The 19829-nt window shown below is 46.1% G+C and overlaps 1 protein-coding gene across 2 annotated transcripts in view; it reads left to right on the forward strand.

The window, feature by feature from the left end:
* Positions 1 to 19829, forward strand: part of il17rd (interleukin 17 receptor D) — a 110478-nt gene that overhangs the window by 58525 nt on the left and 32124 nt on the right. For both annotated transcript variants that reach the window (XM_072472444.1, XM_072472445.1), the window contains exons 4-5: positions 14155 to 14279; positions 17435 to 17549. In XM_072472444.1, the coding sequence (XP_072328545.1) occupies positions 14155 to 14279; positions 17435 to 17549 (240 nt within the window). The remainder of the gene's footprint in view (positions 1 to 14154; positions 14280 to 17434; positions 17550 to 19829) is intronic.

Consider the following 19829-nt stretch of genomic DNA (forward strand, 5'->3'; position numbering starts at 1 on the left):
GTGACAATAAGCGACTTTTCATTTTTTTCATTTCACCAGTTAGTTAGTTCAAGGTCAAGGGTACTTTATTTACATACAAACAGTCATGCAACATAAACACTACTAGTCAACTACACCTATTACTAAGACAACCTGTAACTTCGGGCACCTGGCCTAGGTCAGGAAACCGTGTCCGCTGTTCAATTCTGGATCTCTTGGGTTCGAAGTGGTAACTGCTGCTCAGCTGGGCTCATCTGTCTGGTAGTGGCTGTTGAAGTCGAACTTGCTTCTGTTGTTGCTGCAGTTGGCGATGGCTGTGACCGGGGTACCACGGCCAAAAGAGAGTGAACATATGGCAAACTCTTCTTTTATACTTGGGGGCTTTCGCGCACTTTTGGGCGGTCCTTCGATTTGGGCCTTACTAATTGGGTGATCCCTGATCACTCTGTTCGATTCCTTAGCCAATAAGTGGGCGGGGATCTGGATGACTGGGCGTGTCCAAAGTGGTCATTGACCCCGTTGTTTGTGTTTCCCTTGGACAGGGAGTGACGCCGAAATGTCTGGGACTGTCCCGGTTGCTGGAATACCAGTCCTTTGTTTTGGGGAAGATGGGCCATCACCTGCTAATCGGCCTGATTAACATGCTAATGGGACGGAGTTTTGATGCCGCCTGGACTTTGCTGACAAATATGTATTTCAGGCTCTGAGCCTGCCTGATTCTTGGCTTGTCCATTTTACCCATCAGTCTTTGCGAGTTGCTCTGTACCTAGTTGATAGTGGCCATCCCAGATGGCTACACTCTGTCCTCTTGATCCTCAATACGAAGCGTGAAGGATCACAATACTGGGTCTTCTTTGTTCTCTTGGGATGCCGGGTACCCTTAAACAAGGACGGGTTCTAGTCTACTCTGTCCCATGGGTCCAAAAACATTTACCTAATTTCCCTAAATAACACATGTCTAAGAATCTCTCGGGGGCCATTTAACATTCAGCTAAAGGGGAACCTCTAACTAGACTACACTCATACTGCTATTTACAATCAAAGGACTTATCTTACAATACCAAAAACATTCGATAGCAGCGACACATTTCTGCCTATCACTGACATTCATACACAGAAAATAAACTTTATTAACAAAACAACAACCGCGGAATTTATTAAAAAGAGTGTGGGGTTTGCTGGAGTCCGAGGAAAGGGGCTCTGAATGTATATACTGGAGGGCAGGAGGCTCTCCTTCTCCACTTCCGCAATCTTATTGTCTGAATAACACTGTACAATATGGTTATTACTAGTAAGGACAGTGAATACCACGTGATGAGGTTCTCACACCATGTGGGGGCATTGGTGGCTGGGTGTGTGTGTGGTGTAGTGTCCGGGCTGGGGATGCTGTCTTGGGTGGTCGTGTTCAGGGCCTGTTTCGTAAGGGGGGTAAAAGAAGGTAACGCGCGCAACTGGACTGTTCCAGCGACGATCATGATGCCGATCAGCAGGGTCGTCTTCATCTTGTTTTGGTTTTCCTTCGCCGTCGAGTGTCTTCGTACCTTTGTAAGGGAACAAGCATAGTATCTGTTATCATCGTGTTGTTTAACATCTCGTATGTCCGTCTGTGTCTCCTTAACGTCAATTTTCCCATTATAATCGTCACCATATGTGACTCCCTCATTTTTGTTTTTATAAACAACCATTTGCGGAGACGAGACATCCCCCCCAAAAAAATTCTGTGTCACAACACGAGCACTCGCGCAGCCTGTGGTCGATGAGTTGAGTGGGCGGACAATTTCTCCGTCCTCTGCAAACTTGTTTTTCCAACCAAGTGTTTCTTACATGTAAATAGTATGTGGGGGGATAGCAACCGAAGGGTTGCCGGGAAGGGCAAAAGTAGTGGCAAAGGGCATTCTTTAAACCACAGGACTCGAAAAAAGACCAGAGAAAGAATTTCAAAACCAAGTAGTCGAATGGGGTGGTGCGTATGATCCGCAGTAGGGCAAGAATGGGTGGGATCAACAGGTAGTGGGGTGATCAGTGCCGTTGCTCCACAACCCGAGCTTGGCTGACCAAATATATAGGGGGTCCCCAGGCAGGGCGGGGACCAGTGCCGTTACTCCACTGCCTGAGTGACCTTCCAAGAGCGGTACGAATTTGTAACGATATGGATTCCAGACAAACTTGTTTCACTAACCGCCATGTGGTGTCAGACGAGTAATTATGGCTGCATCAAGAACTTTGGTGTGAGGCCGAAAGAATAAACTGTATCAAGAAATTGTGAGATCGACATGAGTAGTTGCACAAAGAAGAAACATTCAACATTTAAAAAATAACAAATTAAAGAAAGAAAAGCGGGAAGGCTCCATCAGGGTACAGGACACCGTAAATCTCCATCGATTCCTGACTCTCATCATCTGGACACCTCAAGATTCCATTTCAAAAAGATGTGCAAAGGGGTTACCATGGTGGGAGTCAGACTCGTAGCTGTCACCATCTCCCGGGTGCCAAACTCTTTCATGGAGTTTGTGTGCGACGATGTGGGGTCCAATTCATCATTTCTCATCAAGCGACAGGAATTGTCACAATGCCAGTGCTTCATGGTCCGTAGGGAGGTTGTCGGGGGTGTCGCTGTCGTCGGGTGGCAGGTCAGGTTCCGGATTGGGCAGATAAATTGTTTCAAAAGGGCTGGGAGGATTGTCGTCGGGGTCTTTGGGCCTGTAGCGACTGGGGCCTGGTTCAAGGGATCTTTGTTTGGGTCTCTCAGGGGCTTCGGTAGTGCTGTCACTGTCGCTGGCAGCCGAATCCAGCGTCAGGGTGAAATTTGATTCTGGGGGCGGGGTCAAGGTCTTGTCTGTGGACGTCCTGCTGCTGCTGGGGGAGGGGGAACTCAGGTTGTCAGTAGGCGGGTCCTCGGTGTCTGCCATCACCAATGAGAGGTGGTGCAAGTGGCTGCACTGCGTTCCATAAACTTTAAGCTGATTTACATGGAACCATCCTGATTTTCCGTTCGGATACGTGATTTTATAAACCGAGGGGCTTACTTTGTCTGAAATTGAATAGGGTCCTGCAAATTTAGGGGAGTGGAATGAACTAGGGTTGTACAAGGTGATCATTACTTGCTGTCCCACTGTATACTCTGTCGGGTGTACTGTTTTGTCAAAGCAGCCCTTACTCTGCTTTCATTTAGCGCCTAGTCGAACAGCTGCAGCGAGCTGTGCTGCTTTAATATTCTCTACCATGTGCTGGACTGCTTTCTCATGGGTCAGAGCGGTGACTGTGGGTCTGGCCAAATCAAGTCCGAATAAGCATTTGGTACCCTTCATGGATTGTCTGGTCATGAGGGTATGGGGGGTATATCCTGTAGAGTTCGACACTGTGTTCCTAATAAACATCAGTGCGAATGGGAGCACTGTGTCCCATGTCGTGTTGTGGTGCTGCACCATTTTCCTAAGGGTGGCCTTTAGCATCCGATTCATGGGCTCCACAATGCCGCTGGACTGCGGGTGATAGGCAATGTGGAACTTTTGTTTAATTCCAAATATCGTCATTACATTTTTCATGACCCTGCCCGTAAAGTGGGAACCTTGGTCCGATTCAATACTACGGGGGAGTTCCCACCTTGTAAAAATCTGTTCTGTTAAGACCTTTGCAGTGGCCTTGGCTGTGTTTGTTCTCAATGGGAACGCTTCGACCCATTTCGTAAATATGTCTATCACCACTAACACATACTTGTAACCATTTCTGCAGGGGGAGAAGGGGCCAATATAATCCAATTGGAGGTTTGTCCACGGGCCATTTACAGGACTGGTGTGTCAGAGCTGGGTTTTTTGAGCACAAATTAAACAGTTTTTGACGTAGTGCGACACGTCGGTTTTCATCTCGGGCCACCAGCAGAGGGGTCGGAGGTGGGCAAGGGTGGATTCAATCCCTTGATGTCCATGTCCGTCATGGAATTATCTTGTTTCTGTCCTGGGTGGGGACTACATAAACTCCATCTTTGAGAACGATTCCCTCATGGACCATCAAAGAATTTCTAAACTTTTCATACAGGGCTGGGAAGGTTCCTTTTAAAATCTCCTTTAATGCTTCGTCTTCTTTTTGTGCCTGGGCTAGGTCTTGGATGTTGGTCTGTGAGACCTGAACTGCGTGTACTGGGGCAATCTCGGGGTGGGGGGGGGGAGGGGGGGTTGCCAAAAGTGGCCATGTCGTGAGCCTGCCTTTGCTAGGGCGTCAGCTTTCACATGACCGGGTGGGGAGGAGCGATGGTGACTTCTTACTTTGATGATGCCGTATTCTCTGCCTTTCGCTGTCTGAAGGATATGTTTGAGTAGTGGGGCTGAGGGTAGAGGTTTTCCGTCTGCGGAAGTAAATCCTCTCGATTCCCACAGGGGTAGAAATTCCGTAAGGCTGTTGCAGACGTACAAACTGTCTGAATATATGTCTGCAGGGGTCGGGAATGAATCGGGGTGCTGGACAATGTAAGCAATGGCTGCTAACTCGGCTGCCTGCGAACCTAAGTGTCCAGGCAATTTTAAAGCTATCTCTTCTAAAGCGCGTCCCTGCGCGTCCTCTATAAATGCCACAGCCTGTTATCCTTTTACCCTCAAGGACTGTGGCGGATCCATCTACATAAATTCTCAGGGCTTTGTCTGTGGGCTGGGGTCCGATACCCGTCTTTCTTGGTACCGACTTTGGAACAAAGGGTCCTGTGGTGTATTTTGGGGCTATGATCTCGCACTCATGTGGGATCCCTGAATAATGCAAGATATCGGCCAGAAACGTGTGCATTTTGATCTGTTTTACAGTGATATCGCTTCCCTGTAGGAGTAGGGTCCGTTGCGCTGCTCGAATTTGGCTTACTGTGTCGTCTTTTAGTCTGCCATCCAATAAAAGCTGTGTCGGGGTGTGCTCGGTCAAAATGGTTACTGGGTTGAGTTATGTACGAGAAGCACTGTACCACCCAGAAAACTGCTAATAGGTGCCTCTCGCAGGCTGAAAATCCTTGTTCGACCGGATCTAAGACTCATGAGGCATAGGCTACAGGTCCCAGACGATCGTGCCTTTCCTGCAGAAGTACGGCCGAAAGGGTGCGATCTGTGGTCGCTACCTCTATCGCGTACGGGGAGTGGGGATCGGGGGCTTGCAAAGCGGGGGCTATGCTCAGGGCACGTTTCAATGCATCCACGGCATCCGTGTGCTGTGGAAGCCATTTCCATGGTGTCTGTTTCTTTAGTAAATCGGAGAGCGGGGCTGCCTTTGTGGCGAATCCGTCGATATGGTTCCGACAATAACCAACCAGTCCTAAAAATGACAGGAGGGCTGTAACGTTTTGGGGCAAGGGCAAATTTACGATGGAATCAATCTGTTTGAGTTCTATTTCTCGCTTCCCATGCATGATGCCTGTACCTAAATATGTGACCTTTTCCTGAAGAATTTGGGCTTTCTTGGGGTTAATTTTGCATCCAATCGTTGTAAGGAGTTCCAATAATTCAGAAAGAAGCGAGATGTGCTCTTCCTTGGTGTCAGTCTGTAGGAGCAAGTCGTCCATATACTGAACATGGCATTCAGGGCAGGAAAATTTAGATAATCCGTTTGCCAGTTGTCTGTGAATAATGGAGAGGGAGTTGTGGAAGACTTGTGGAAGGCATGTCCACGTGTACTGCTGTCCCTGGAAGGTGAAAGCAAATTTATACTGGCATGCTTTGTCCAGTGGAATGGACCAAAATCCATTACTGATGTCCAATACCAAAAGAATTTTGACTGGAGTCCCTGTCTCATCATGGTCTCGGGACTTGTGGCGACGGTGGGGGCTGCTAGGGGAGTCACATTGTTCAATTCTCTGTAGTCGATGGTCAGTCGCCATGATCCATCGGGTTTTCTTACTGGCCAAATCGGGGCATTATTTGTCGATGCAAAGGGTCGAATCACGCCTTGCTTCAATAAGCTTTGAATTACCTTGGCTATCTCTCCCTCGGCTTGCAGGGGGAAGCCGTACTGTTTCTGGGGCTTGGGATCGGGACCTGTAATGTTTACAACACCTGGGCAAATGCTGTCATATGTCTTTTCAAGACCTCCCTAACCGCTTTGGCTGTGGTAATGGTTTGTGGATAAAACCAGTACACTCCTACTGAGCTGATTCTATAGGCATAATCTCCTACCGTGAGCGTGGTGGGAGCTCTTGCTGCTCTTGCCATTTTCTTTTTTTTCTTCAAATAATTTTTATTGAAGTTTTCACAAAATATCAACAACAAAATGTAAAAGGAACCCAATATAATTAAATACAAAGCAAAGCAAAACAACCCCGTGCCCCCCTCCCCCCTATACATAAATAATAAATTAACACCCCGAAATACATAGCAAACATAGCAAATATATACACCCCCTCAGATCCCCCAGTATAGATGAACAAAAATAAAATAGAACCCCCCCCCGGGTTGCTGCTGCTGCTGACCATTGCCTACCGTTCTGCCAGGAAGTCCAAGAACGGTTGCCACCGCCTGAAAAACCCTTGCACTGATCCCCTTAAGGCAAATTTCACCCTCTCCAATTTAATAAACCCCGCCATATCGTTGATCCAGGATTCCACGCTTGGGGGCCTCGCATCCTTCCACTGAAGAAGAATCCTTCGGCAGGCTACCAGGGACGCAAAGGCCAGAATACCGGCCTCTTTCACTTCCTGCACTCCCGGCTCCCCTGCAACCCCAAATATTGCGAGCCCCCAGCCCGGTTTGACCCTGGATCCTACCACCCTCGACACCGTCCTCGCTATGCCCTTCCAAAATTCCTCCAGTGCTGGGCATGCCCAGAACATATGGGTGTGGTTTGCTGGGCTCCCTGAGCACCTACCACACCTGTCCTCGCCCCCAAAAAACCGGCTCATCCTTGTCCCGGTCATGTACGCCCTGTGCAGCACCTTAAACTGTATGAGGCTGAGCCTCGCGCACGAAGAGGAAGAGTTCACCCTCCCCAGGGCATCTGCCCACGCCCCCTCCTCAATCTCCTCCCCCAACTCCTCCTCCCACTTACCTTTCAGCTCCTCCACCGAGGCCTCCTCCTCCTCCTGTATCACCTGGTATGTTGCCAAGATCTTCCCCTCTCCAACCCACACCCCTGAGAGCACCCTGTCCTGTACTGTGCGTGGAAGCAGCAGTGGGAATTCCACCACTTGCCGCCTGGCAAACGCCCTTACCTGTAGATACCTAAAGGTGTTTTCTGAGGGGAGCCCATACTTCTCCAGCTCACCCAGGCTCGCAAACTTCCCATCCACAAACAGGTCCCCCAACCTTCTTATCCCTGTCCTGTGCCACCCCGAAAACCACCATCTATTCACCCTGGGACAAACCGGTGGTTCCCCCATATCGGGGTCCACACTGAGGCCCCCCCCCCTGTGCCGCCTCCATTTCCCCCAAATTTTGAGAGTAGCCGCCACCACCGGGCTCGTGGTATACCTCATTGGAGGGAGCGGCAGCGACACCGTTGCCAGCGCCTCCAGACTCGTACCCACACAAGACGTCGTCTCCAGCCTCTTCCATGCAGCCCCCTCCCCCTCCATCACCCACTTGCGCACCATCACCGCATTAGGGGCCCAGAAGTACCCACCAAGGGTGGGCAGCGCAAGCTCCCCCCATCCCTACTCCGCTCCAGGAACACTCTTCTCACCCTTGGAGTCCCTCGTGCCCACAGAAACCCCATTATGCTCCTGTTGACCCGCCTAAAGAGGGCCTTCGGGATGAGAATGGGGAGGCACTGGAACAGGAACAAAAACCTTGGGAGCACTGTCATCTTGACTGACTGCACCCGACCCGCCAGGGACAGCAGCAACGCGTCCCACCTCTTAATCTCCTCCTCCATTTGCTCCACCAGCCTCGTGAAATTAAGTCTATGCAGGGCCCCCCAGCTCCTGGCCACCTGGACCCCCAAATACCTGAAGCTCCTCTCCGCCCTTTTTAGTGGGAGCTCGCCAATCCCCCTCTCCTGGTCCCCTGGGTGAACCACGAAAAACTCGCTCTTCCCAATGTTGGGCTTGTACCCTGAGAAATCCCCGAACTCCCTGAGGATCCTCGTTACCTCTGGTATTCCCCCCACCGGGTCCGCCACATATAGCAGCAAGTCGTCCGCATAGAGCCACACCCTATGCTCCTCCCCACCCCGCATCAGCTGCCTCCAGTTCCTCGACTCCCTCAGTGCCATAGCCAGGTGTTCAATCGCCAGTGCAAAGAGCAGGGGGGACAGGGGACACCCCTGCCCCGTCCCTCGATGCAACCGAAAGTACTCAGACCTCCTCTTGTTCGTGGCCACACTTGCCATCGGGACCTCGTACAACAGCCTAACCCACCTGACGAACCCCTCCCCAAACCCGAACCTCTTCAGCACCTCCCACAAGTACCCCCACTCTACCCTATTGAAGGCCTTCTCAGCGTCCAGCTCTAGCCATTTTCCATATGCACCGGTTGACTGGGTCGAATTAAAGGCTGTGTTCGCTCATGAAATCGATGCCTAGGATGTGTTCTGCTGCCTGGGGCAAGTCTACTAAAACAACCAAATGTTTTGTCCTAATATTACTGAGCTGTACGTCCACAGGGGCTGTGCTGTGTCCCTGCTGGAGGTGACCTTTAAAGCCACTAAAGGTAATGGTATCCGTAGTGGGCCAAATCTCTTCCTGGAGCATGATGGAAGAGTTTAACGTGGTTCGGGACCCTCCTGTGTCCCAAAGGCACTCTACGGGGTGTCCCTGGACTGTGCCTGCAACTACCGGTCTTCCGGACTAATCCCAAAGGGTATCGCAGACCCAAGTTGGGGAGCCTGAACACCATCAATCACTGCCACTCGTGGCCGGATTATCTGGTCAGGCACTAACGCTGTGAATGGGTCAGGTATTGTTTCTGGAGGGGGCGTTTGGGTGCTGATTCATTTGCTGCTTCGGGGGTGGGGGGGGGGAGTGGGGGGCTTGACATTCTCGAGCATAATGTCCTTTCTGCCCACAATTATAGCATACCTATGTCTTGGGGTGCTGTGCTGTATCTCAGCCTTCATTTACCCATGCGGGGTCTTGGTGAGCCTTTACTGGGTTCATGTCTACTCTCTCATGTTCTGTCTTTTTCTGTATCGACTGTTCTCAAGCTCTGGACAAGTGTTTCAGAACCCACACTTCATTATGTACTGAGTCTGAGGGCATGCCTTCAGTCCTGCCTCTGTGGCATGGGACACTAACGTACGGTCCATTTGGCCGTATTGTCTGCTGATAAATGGGCGCGGGCTAACTCACCGAATACAGCAGTAATATGGATCCAAAGGCGTCCAGCAAACGCTGTTGGATGCTCTCCCTTTATCTGCCTGCACCAGTTGAGTCCGTCTACCGGATCCCCTCTGTTATACCCTATGGCGTCTAAAATGGCTGTTTTCATTTCTTGGAGGCTACCTCTTCCTACATTTTGTGGGTTGGGAAGGGCTGAACGAACTGAGGGGTCTAAGCACATAACTATGAGCTTTACTTGCTCCGGCTTGTCTAAACCGTACATCAGGGGTTGTTGTCTTACTAACTCGAAAAAGTGATGTGGGTTCGATGTGGGGTGGAAAGTATCTATCTTCTCGCGGGCGTCTCGTGACTGGGTGATTGATAATGGGGTGGTGTACACAAAATCGGGTTGGTCTTCCATGGTAACCCTGCGCTGTGTGGTGATGGGGTTCATTGGGTTGGGTGCTGCTTGTGCAGTCGGTGGTGCGGGTGCTTTTCTCTTCGGGACCTGGGGGGCTCTATTCTGATTCTCGGTCTCGCTTACGTACCGTTGGGCCGTTTCACTGAGTTCCTGGCAATCGGGGCCGTCTTCCTGGTCTAGCTGTGGGCCAAAGGTGTCTCTAAACCCATTTTGAACTGATAGCAGGGATTGCAACCTTGCAATTTGCTGCCTGCATTTGGCATGGTCCACCGAACTCTGCCTCTGTTCCGTGGTGGAACTGTGGAGTGCTCGGAGGGCTGCCTTTAGGTCCTCACATTGTTTCTTTAGCTGCTGTATCTGATTCTCTGTCTCTTTTCTTACCAGTACAGCATGCTGTGTGTCCTGGTAGGCCTTATCATATTGGATTTGGAAGCTGCTAAGGTGGGCGAGACAGGATTGATGTGCCCTCTTGTCATCATCCATTTCCTTGTCCTTCGCTGCTAACTGCTCCCGGAGCTGTACATTTAATCTCTCGCATTCACTTAAATTTCCCTCTCTACTTTTCTCCTTCTCCTCTAGCTGCTTGCGGAGCGTCTTCACGACCTCCTCTGTGCCTCACAATTGTGCCAGACAGGACACGATTGCCATCGGCTTACGAACTTTAGTCACACTTTTCTTATGGATCTCGGTCAGGCTGTCCCACCAAGTCTGTCCTGTGCTGCCAGGACCTGTCTCTTCATTCGTGCAAAACTCAGACCATAGGGGCCATCCTTTCCCCTTTAGGTACTTCCTGATCTCTTCCTCCCATACGGGACACTGTTCTGATCTATTGGTCGCTGCGACCTCGGGCTCTTGTGGATGCATTGCCTTCATGGCCACCCCTACAAATACTCTTGTCTCTTACCGGAAATTTGGAACAAGGGGGAATAAAGTGGTGGTGCAAACACGGGTACGGCTTACGCTATTTTCCGGTTTACGCAACTCCCGAAAGTTTCACGCAACAAAATCTATCGAGTTCACCTTGTATCCCTTTGTTAGTACGCATGCAAATTACACACTTCCAAATTCTGGAGGTTTGATCAATACTGGTTTCGCTTGTGGTTTCTTTTACTTTGCCAATTTGGATTCTAATTCAAATGATTTGGATTCTAATTCAAATGCTTTGGATTCAAGTTCTCTTGGAGTGACACAGTCACTTCTGGGTCGAGTCCCGTCAGATGTTGCCAATAACTGTTGTGCGTTTTCTCTGCTACTTGGTCTCTTCTGTGGCTCTGTTCCAATCAAGGCAATCAGTGAATTTGCCTTCTTTCTATATTGTCTATGTCCCAATGCTTAGAGTCGCCAGGTATCGAATGATACCACCACACGTTTCAACCGGCTATCGATCAAAGAGCCAAACACCAGTTAGTTAGTTCAAGGTCAAGGGTACTTTATTTGCACACAATCAGTCATGCAACATAAACACTACTAGTCAACTACACCTATTACTAAGACAACCTGTACTTAACTTCGGGCACCCGGCTTAGGTCAGGAAACAGTGGCGGCTGTTCAATTCTGGATCTCTTGGGTTCGAAGTGGTAACTGCTGCTCAGCTGGGCTCATCTGTCTGGTAGTGGGTGTTGAACTCGAACTTGCTTCTGGTGTTGCTGCAGTTGGCAATGGCCGTGACCGGGGGTAGTAAGGCCAAAAGAGAGTGAACATATGGCAAACTCTTCCTTTATACTCGGGGGGGGTTCGCGCTCTTTTGGGCGGTCCTTCGATTTGGGCCTTACTAATTGGGTGATCCCTGATCACTCTGTTCAATGCCTTGGCCAATAAGTGGGCGGAGATCTGGATGGCTGGGCGTGTCCCAAGCAGTCATTGACCCAGTTGTTTGCGTTTCCCTTGGACAGGGAGTGACGCCGAAATGTCTGGGACTGTCCCGGTTGCTGGAGTACCAGTCCTTTGTTTTGGGGAAGATGGGCCATCACCTGCTAATCGGCCTGATTAACATGCTAATGGAACGGAGTTTCGATGCCGTCTGGACTTTGCTGACAAATATGCATTTCAGGCTCTGAGCCTGCCTGATTCTTGGCTTGTCCATTTTACCCATCAGTCTTTGCGAGTTGCTCTGTACCTAGTTGGAAGTGGCCATCCCCGATGGCTACACCCCTCAGAAGTCAGGGGGTATATGAGGGCAGTGATACAATGCTACAGTGTACTTAAGGTATTCATCTCCCTTACACAGTAGCATAGTGGTTAGCACTGTGGCTTCACAGCGCCAGGGTCCCAGGTTCGATTCCCCACTGGGTCACTGTCTGTGTAGAGCCTGCACGTTCTCCCCGTGTCTGCGTGGGTTTCCTCCGAGTGCTTCGGTTTCTTCCCACAGCCTAAAGACGTGCAGGTTAGGTGGATTGGCCATGCTAAATTGCCTTTAGTGTCCAAAAAGGTGAGGAGGCGTTATTGGGTTCGGGGAATAGGGTGGAAGTGAGGGCTTAAGTGGGCCGGTGCAGACTCGATCTGCCAAATGGCCACCTTCTGCACTGTATGTTCTATGTTCTGTTTGGCTGTCTTTCTTTTCCTAGATATTATTTCCTTTGAAATCCTTAAATACAAGCTGGTGTGATATGCCTTCCTCTCTTTGGAGAAGTACCTACTCATCACCTTGCAGCTGCTGTAGTACAGCATGTTTTTAAAAATAATTTTATGGCATAGAGACATAATTAGGAAAACAGTGGCCTTGCTAAATATACATGATTGGAAAAAATGCGATTGAAAAACTGCACAAAATATTCAATGTACATTGAATTACATAATGTGCACATTTTTTCTGTTAATTATAACTACAACAGGTGGCCGCGTGGCCTAATGGATAAGGCGTCTGACTTCGGTGAATCCAATGATGATATCAGAAGATTGTAGAACCCAGGAGATGGAGTTATATTTAATCACTTCGAAGATGCGAGAAATGCCCCATTTCTTTTCCTTTCTATTGATAAATGTTCAATGGTTAGACCAACATCCTTCTTCCATATTTGTGATCAGCCTTTTTAAAAAAAAATCAACACCTCACCAGTTTTAACACTGATGCTCCAACATTACCAGACATTAGTGGCTAGGGGATTTTCACAGTGACGTCATTGCAGTGTTACTGTTAGACTACTTGTGACAATAATAAAGATTATTATTCTCTTCAATATTTCTTTAATTCAGGGGATCCATCTCCTTGGTACAGATTTAGGCTCAAGGCTGATGTGAAGTTGATCACTGAGTGGAAAGAGCTGAATATAACTTGCATTTACTTTTGGACAACTTGTTGTAACCAAAGATTTGATTGTCTACGTAACCGCAGGATTATCTTTTGTTTAAATAGGCCTATTTCCTCAAGTGAAAGAATGTTAAACTTTTTGTGATAGTTTAAATACTTGTGTCCTATTTTCTGTGTTGGTCATTACTGTTAATTTCTCTTTATGCTGTTGCCTAGGCTCTCAAAAGTGTAATTCAGACTGAAATCATCCATCTCCTGCAGTATTTAGCAGAATGGTGCAATGAATTTTAACTACAGAACAATGACTATATTGAAAGAGGATGGAGAGACAGTTCAACTGAAATAACTAATTTCTACGATGCCGCATGAAAACTGAAGTAACATTCTCATTCTGAAAGCATAGCAAGGAGTTACTGATGCATCTTTCCACGAGCATTGTTGGCTATCCAGAGTCATTTAGACCTTTGTATTTGGAACTTAATGTTTGGCAAACAGAAGATCAATTAAATGGGGATTCAATTGAAATTGCATATTGCAAGGAATGGAGCTTACAAAATAGCAGGGCAAGTGTAGACACAAACAAACATTCAAACGTGTGAGCCGCAAATAAATACGTGCACATGCGCGTGCCGCGCGCACACACAGTGTTTAGAACACATGTGACAACAAGCCCATCTAGGCACTGGCCCAACCAGTTTTTAGATCTGTGCTTTCTAAGCAAGTAAACCTGTGGAACAAATATTCAGATGATGGTGCTTTCCTCGTTTTGGTGGTTATGTGGTTAAGTCATCCTCAACCTGAGGGACTGCCCAAGAAGAAGGTTATGTGTAACACACATTAATGAAATAACAAAAGCTTATTTTGTTCTTTCAACTCTATTTTTGTGAACAAGTTGTGGAAAACTTGGGGCATTTTACTTTACAAGAACATTTACTTGTGTGTACTTCCTGATGACAGTGTTATAAATAAATTGTACAGCGTTCTTTGCCAGTACCTTCCATGAGTGGGATTTGGGTGTCTTGCTCCCGTATCTAATAATTAAAATGGTTTCTGCTCTTATAACTGCAAAGGAACGACGTGATTGTTCGGTGAATTGGAAATTCTGAATTCTCCCTCAGTGTACCCGAACAGCCGCTGGAGTGTGGCGACTAGGGGATTTTCACAGTAACTTCATTGCAGTGTTAATGTAAGCCGACTTGTGACATTAATAGAGATTATTATTATGCTCCATTTCTTTGTACATTGTGTGTTTACATATATATTTTCTTGTATGGAATTTTTCCTCAGGTATTGAATATATCCGAGGCTTCAAAATAATTCTTCAAGAAGCTAAAGCAGTTGGGGCTGAAAGATTATGTCAGGCATTAGTTTTGGAAGAAAGAAAACAACTCAAATATTTCAATAAAACACTTGTAAGTAAACTTAACCTTTGCTGCAATTTAGAACAAATGCTTTCAGTCCCTTGAACCTGAAGTTAATCTGTTGCTTTCAAAATTTTCACAAAACGTGCTGATTACATGTGATTAGTTTTTATTGGTTCCCAACTGTGGTTCATCTTGCAAATCAATTCAACATTTCCATTTTCCATTCTCTGCTTTGCTGTGAGTTTGTAGATACATGTTAAATTGCCGATGCACATGCAATTTTTAAAAACTTATTTACGTGATGTGGGCGGCGCTGGTTAGGCGAGCAATTATTGCCCATCCTTAGTTGTCCTTCAGAAGGTGGTGGCGAGCTGCTTTCTTTAACCACTGCAGTCCCTGAGGTGTAGGTACACCCACAGTGCTGTTAAGGAATTCCAAGATTTTGACCCAGTGACTGTGAAGGAACAGCAATATATTTCCAAGTCAGGATGATGAGTGACTTGGAGAGGAACCTCCAGGTGATGGTGCTCCCACATATCTGCTGCTCTTGTCTTTCTAGATGGTAGTGGTCATGGGTTTGGATTGGATTTTTTTATTGTCACGTGTACCGAGGTACAGTGAAACGTATTGTTCTGCGTCCAGCTCAGACAGATCATCTCGTACATGAAAAGAAAATACATAGGGCAAACATAAAATGCACAATGTAAATACATAGACACAGGCATCAGGTGAAGCATACAGGAGTGTAGTACTACTCAGTCGAGAAGATGTGTGCAGAGATCAGATAAGTCTTAAAGGGGGTCGTTTAGGAGGATCCTGGAGCTGTGAAGCAACAGTGCTAACCACTGTGCTACTGTGCTTGTGTTCTTTGCGTCTTGTACAGCTGAAGCATAAACTCCCTACTTTTTAGATTCTGTTCCCCTCACAAGCAATAATATTCTATTAACTTTCCTAATTACATGCAGTACTTGCATACTATCTTTGTGAAATCCATGGACTAGAACATCCTCTGTATCTTGGAGCTCTGCAATCACTCATCATTTAGATTCTATGGTGGGGGGGGGGGGAGCGGCGGCATGGTGGTGTAGTTGTTAGCAGTGCTGCCTCACGGCGCCGATGACCTGGATTCGATCCCGGCCCCAAGTCACTGTCTGTGTGGATTTTGCACCTTCTCCCCGTGTTTGCGTGGGTCGTACCCCCACAACCCAAAGATGTGCAGAGTAGGTGGATTGGCCACAATAAATTGCCCCTGAATTGGAAAAAAAAATTGATACTCTAAATTTTTATTTTTTTAAAATTTAGATTCTATGGGCGCAATTCTCCCAAAGGAAACAAAGTCCCATAGCAAGCGCATTTTGCTGCATGTTTCCTGGCACTTGTGGTGCCAATAAACACAAGGTTTTTCAACGCGACTCGTGTGGAATAAGGGGCCGCACATACTCCCGTTTTGTAGTGTTTTGTTGCGCTGCCGGAATGCCCCATTGTAGAGAGGCCCCCAAAGCTAACCCACCCCACCAACCAGAAATAGTCCCATTTGTGGCCACCTTCTGTTTCCTGTTTGCGAGCCAATCTTCTGTCCATGCCATTTGTTTAAATAGTGAGAAACCATTAAATTTTGTTTTTTGGAGGGATTTCAGCATCCTTGTAGGCGAAACAAAAAGTTGACATGCAGCTCGAAAAGCAGTTAGCAAGGCAAATGGCATGGTGACCTTTGTTATAAGAGAATTGGACTGTAAGAGCAAGGAAGTCTTGCTGCAATTGTACTGGAATTTGGTGAGACTACACCTGGGTACTGTGTGCAGTTTTGGTCTCCAAACCAAAGGGAGCATATGCTAATATTAGATGGGGTGCAGTTAAGATTCAGTAGATTAATTCATAGGATGAGAAGGTTCTCCTGTCAGGAGGGATTGATGGAATGGGCCTATACTCTTTTTGAGTTTCGAAGAAGAGAAGTGATCTCGTTCGAAACATCTGCAATTCTGACAGGGCGTGACAGAGTGGATGCTGGAGTGTTTTTTGCCCTGGCTTTACTGTCTAGAAAGTGGGGGCATTGTCTGGGAATAAAGATTAATCTATTTTGGACAAAGTTGAGAAAAAATATCTTCATTGGCAATTGTGAATGTTTGGATTTCTCTACCCTGCAATTGTCTATATGCAGCTGTTGAGGAAATTAAAGGCTGAGATTGATAAATATATGGACTCTCATGGATATGGAGATCAGGCAGGAAAGTAAATTTGATGGTGGAAGATCAACCACAATCTCATTAAATGGTGGGTCTAAAGGGGTGAATGGCCTGCTCTCTTCTTCTGATGTTCTTATGCAAAAATACTATCAGTAATAACCCTCCCTCACTTTGGGAGGACATGTTCCATGGCGGGATATTCTGACCCTGACCACTGCCAGAATCACCTGGTCCCACTGAAAGTGAATGGACCTTTAGCTGGTTCCCCCCCACAATCACTGTGGCAAATTCTGGAAACGACAGGTCTGGAAAATCCTGGCCCTTGTTTCTCCCTGATCTCTTTGTTGATTCCTCCGGTGCTTAGTTACAGATGTGGTGCTGGAGTAATTGGTTCAGTATCTTTGATGCAATGAAAGGAAGGATGCCACCTTGGGTTCCTGATCCTGGCTAGTGTCACAGTAATTCTTGCTGGAACATGGATGGGTATTGGGTAAGAACTGCATCTCTTCCACAGACAAATAACCTTTGGCCACTCATTGCTTCACCTCGCACTTTACAGAGGAATAAACACCTGATGAGCCATTGGATACTTTTAGGCTAAAATGCCATGTTCCTATGAGTTGACATTTTTGGATGATGTAGAGGGGAAACATTTCCTCCTGAAACGGGTGTGGATTAAATACTACTTTATCAGATGCAAGTTTTGTTTTGATCAATAATAGACATAAAAATCTGTTGGTAATGCAAGTGGAGCACCATGGGATGTTTAACTATGTTAAAGACACTGTACAAATAAATGTAAGTTGGTGGTGGGTTGTATGTTTTCAAAATAATTACTGATTACGTTGTAGGGTCAGTAGCTTAGAACCTCTCGAGGTTAAATGGCACAAATACCTTTTAAAGAAAAATGCACTGTCAGCTACAACTCCCAGGACAAATAGAGGGTAAACTATGACTTTTCCAGTCTGCAGGATTCCTGTGTTTCTGTCAGTGCTCCACTTAATTTGGTTCTATCTTCAGGTTTTGAAATCGCATCCATTTCGAAGTTTGAAGCTTAAGACACAATATAACGTGACGATTTTACCATTTCCGAACCTTGTGGAAGAAAACAATACCTTTCAGTTTGAGGTTGAACGTAAGTACTGATTAGTGTAACTGATACAATAACTGAAGAGAATTGTTCCAAGTACAAAGCCCGGAACTAAGTCTCCATTTATTAACACTATCACATTTCAGCAATACTGTTGCTGACCTGTTGCAAAGGGTTAATAAACCTGAGTTGGTCCAGCATGACAACACATGCATTGCACCCACCTGTATTTCATGGAAAAAGACGGATTCCATGTTTTTTTTTCCAGGTAGAAGAGAATCTACTTCTACAAATCCCTGGGCTGTCGGTGTAAACATACATTTAATTGCTGGCAAATGGCCATTTGGCAGCTCTCTGCTCTTGTTTAATTTGTTTAGTGATGTACAGGAAAGGCCTAAAGATGTATTTTCACCTAGCATAACCAATCAGTAATGTGTGAGAGAATGATAGCAAAGATTTCTAAACTGGCTCCTAAACCAGTGTTTATAGCTTCACTGAAGCATTTAATCTTAATGAGCAAAATGCTAATACGTCATAAATATTCAGAATACAAAATTCTTAAATCTCAAATTTATGAAAAGCACTTTGAAATGAAATGCCGCCAGCAATTGCAAACAGTTCTAAATGAATACATGTTTGTGATATCTCCTACTTTTTAAGAATATCTTTACAATCTAGGAAAGAGCAATATTACCGTTCTCACTTAATACTGAGTCCGATTGTTTGAAAAGAGATTTATTTCTGAGTATTTGCTGCGAGTTGAATGCGTACATTCCTTTTAGTTGTTGAACAGAGTCGAGGGCGGCACGTGGCACAGTGGTTAGCACTGCTGCCTGCGGCGCTGAGGACCCGGGTTCGAATCCTGGGTCTGGGTCACTGTCCGTGTGGTGTTTGCACATTCTCCTTGTGTCTGTGTGGGTTTCACCCCCACAACCCAAAGATGTGCAGGTTAGGTGGATTAGCCACGTTAAAATTGCCCCTTAATTGGAAAAAAATAATTGGGTAAAAAAAAAAGTCTGTTAAAAGATGAGAGTTGAGATTATTCACGTTTATGTCCAACTGTTATCATTTTTCACAGTGTTTAATTAAAAAACAGTTCCGGTTTTCTTCACTCTTGCCATTTTAGGATGAGGTGGCCCATCGTCTACTTTCTGTTAAAGCTTTCAGTTGCTGCATTTTAAAACCTGCTTTGTGTTAGTTTTCATTTAAGATGTATGTTATTATTTGAGAGCAAGAATGAAATGCATACTATATTGTGACGGAATAATTCCATGATTTGAAAATCATTTCCCTCTCACAACTTGTGGAAACGTTTTGAAGACGATAATGGCCTGGAGTTTGTGGTTATAAATAATAATGAGAGTAGGGGGTTAATAAATGTGGGACCTGTAAGGGAGGAGATGTCTTTTGCACTATGTTTATGGATTCATGTACATTGTTTATTTTGTTGTTGTTGTAATACCAAAAATACCTCAATAAAATGTTTATTCAAAAAATAATAATAATGAGGTTTCGGTATTCACCATTATTGAACTATAAATCTGATAGCAACTTCCTGTGACCGCACATGTGCAATTAAACACAGAAATTGGGAAGTTGCTATCCAAGTTGTCGTCCATTGAACAATATGAAGTTGCTGTACTTGTGTAACCCTAAACTCACTAGAAAACATTAGGATTTGCTAATTCCAATGCAAGTAAATATTTAATGGTGTGCTAAGTTTTAATCAGTGTCCCCTTTAAAGTACACGGTGTGTAGCAACCTGGAAGATATCCGCAGGTTGCACAAGTTGGCGATTGTATAAAAAAAAAAAAAAAAAGAGTGCTGGCCACACAGAGGTTTAATAGAATTGAATTGAAATTTACAGTCTGTGCACAACCGAAAATAAATTAGCGGCACATTAATCTTAATTATTGCCAAATAATGTCCTGACACTAAATTACTTTACAAGCAAGGTGCGTTATTCTCTCAGAAATTTAAATATTGATAGTGCGTCCTAATTTGAATTGTGGGCAGCACGGTGGCACAGTGGTTAGCATTGCTGCCTACGGCGCTGAGGACCTGGGTTCGAATCCCGGCCCTGGGTCACTGTCCGTGTGGAGTTTGCACGTTCTCCCCGTGTCTGCGTGGGTTTCACCCCCACAACCCAAAGATGTGCAGGGTAGGCGGATTGGCCATGCTAAATTTCCCCTTAATTGGAAAAAATAATTGGGTACTCTAAAAAAAATTTTAATATAAAATAATTTGAATTGTAATTTTAAAACTTAAAAATTTTCTTTTACAGTACCCAATTCTTTTTTTCCAATTAAGGGGCAATTTAGTATG

The sequence above is a fragment of the Scyliorhinus torazame genome, chromosome 13 (assembly GCF_047496885.1).
Source record: "Scyliorhinus torazame isolate Kashiwa2021f chromosome 13, sScyTor2.1, whole genome shotgun sequence".
In the NCBI taxonomy this organism is placed as follows: Eukaryota; Metazoa; Chordata; class Chondrichthyes; order Carcharhiniformes; family Scyliorhinidae; genus Scyliorhinus; species Scyliorhinus torazame.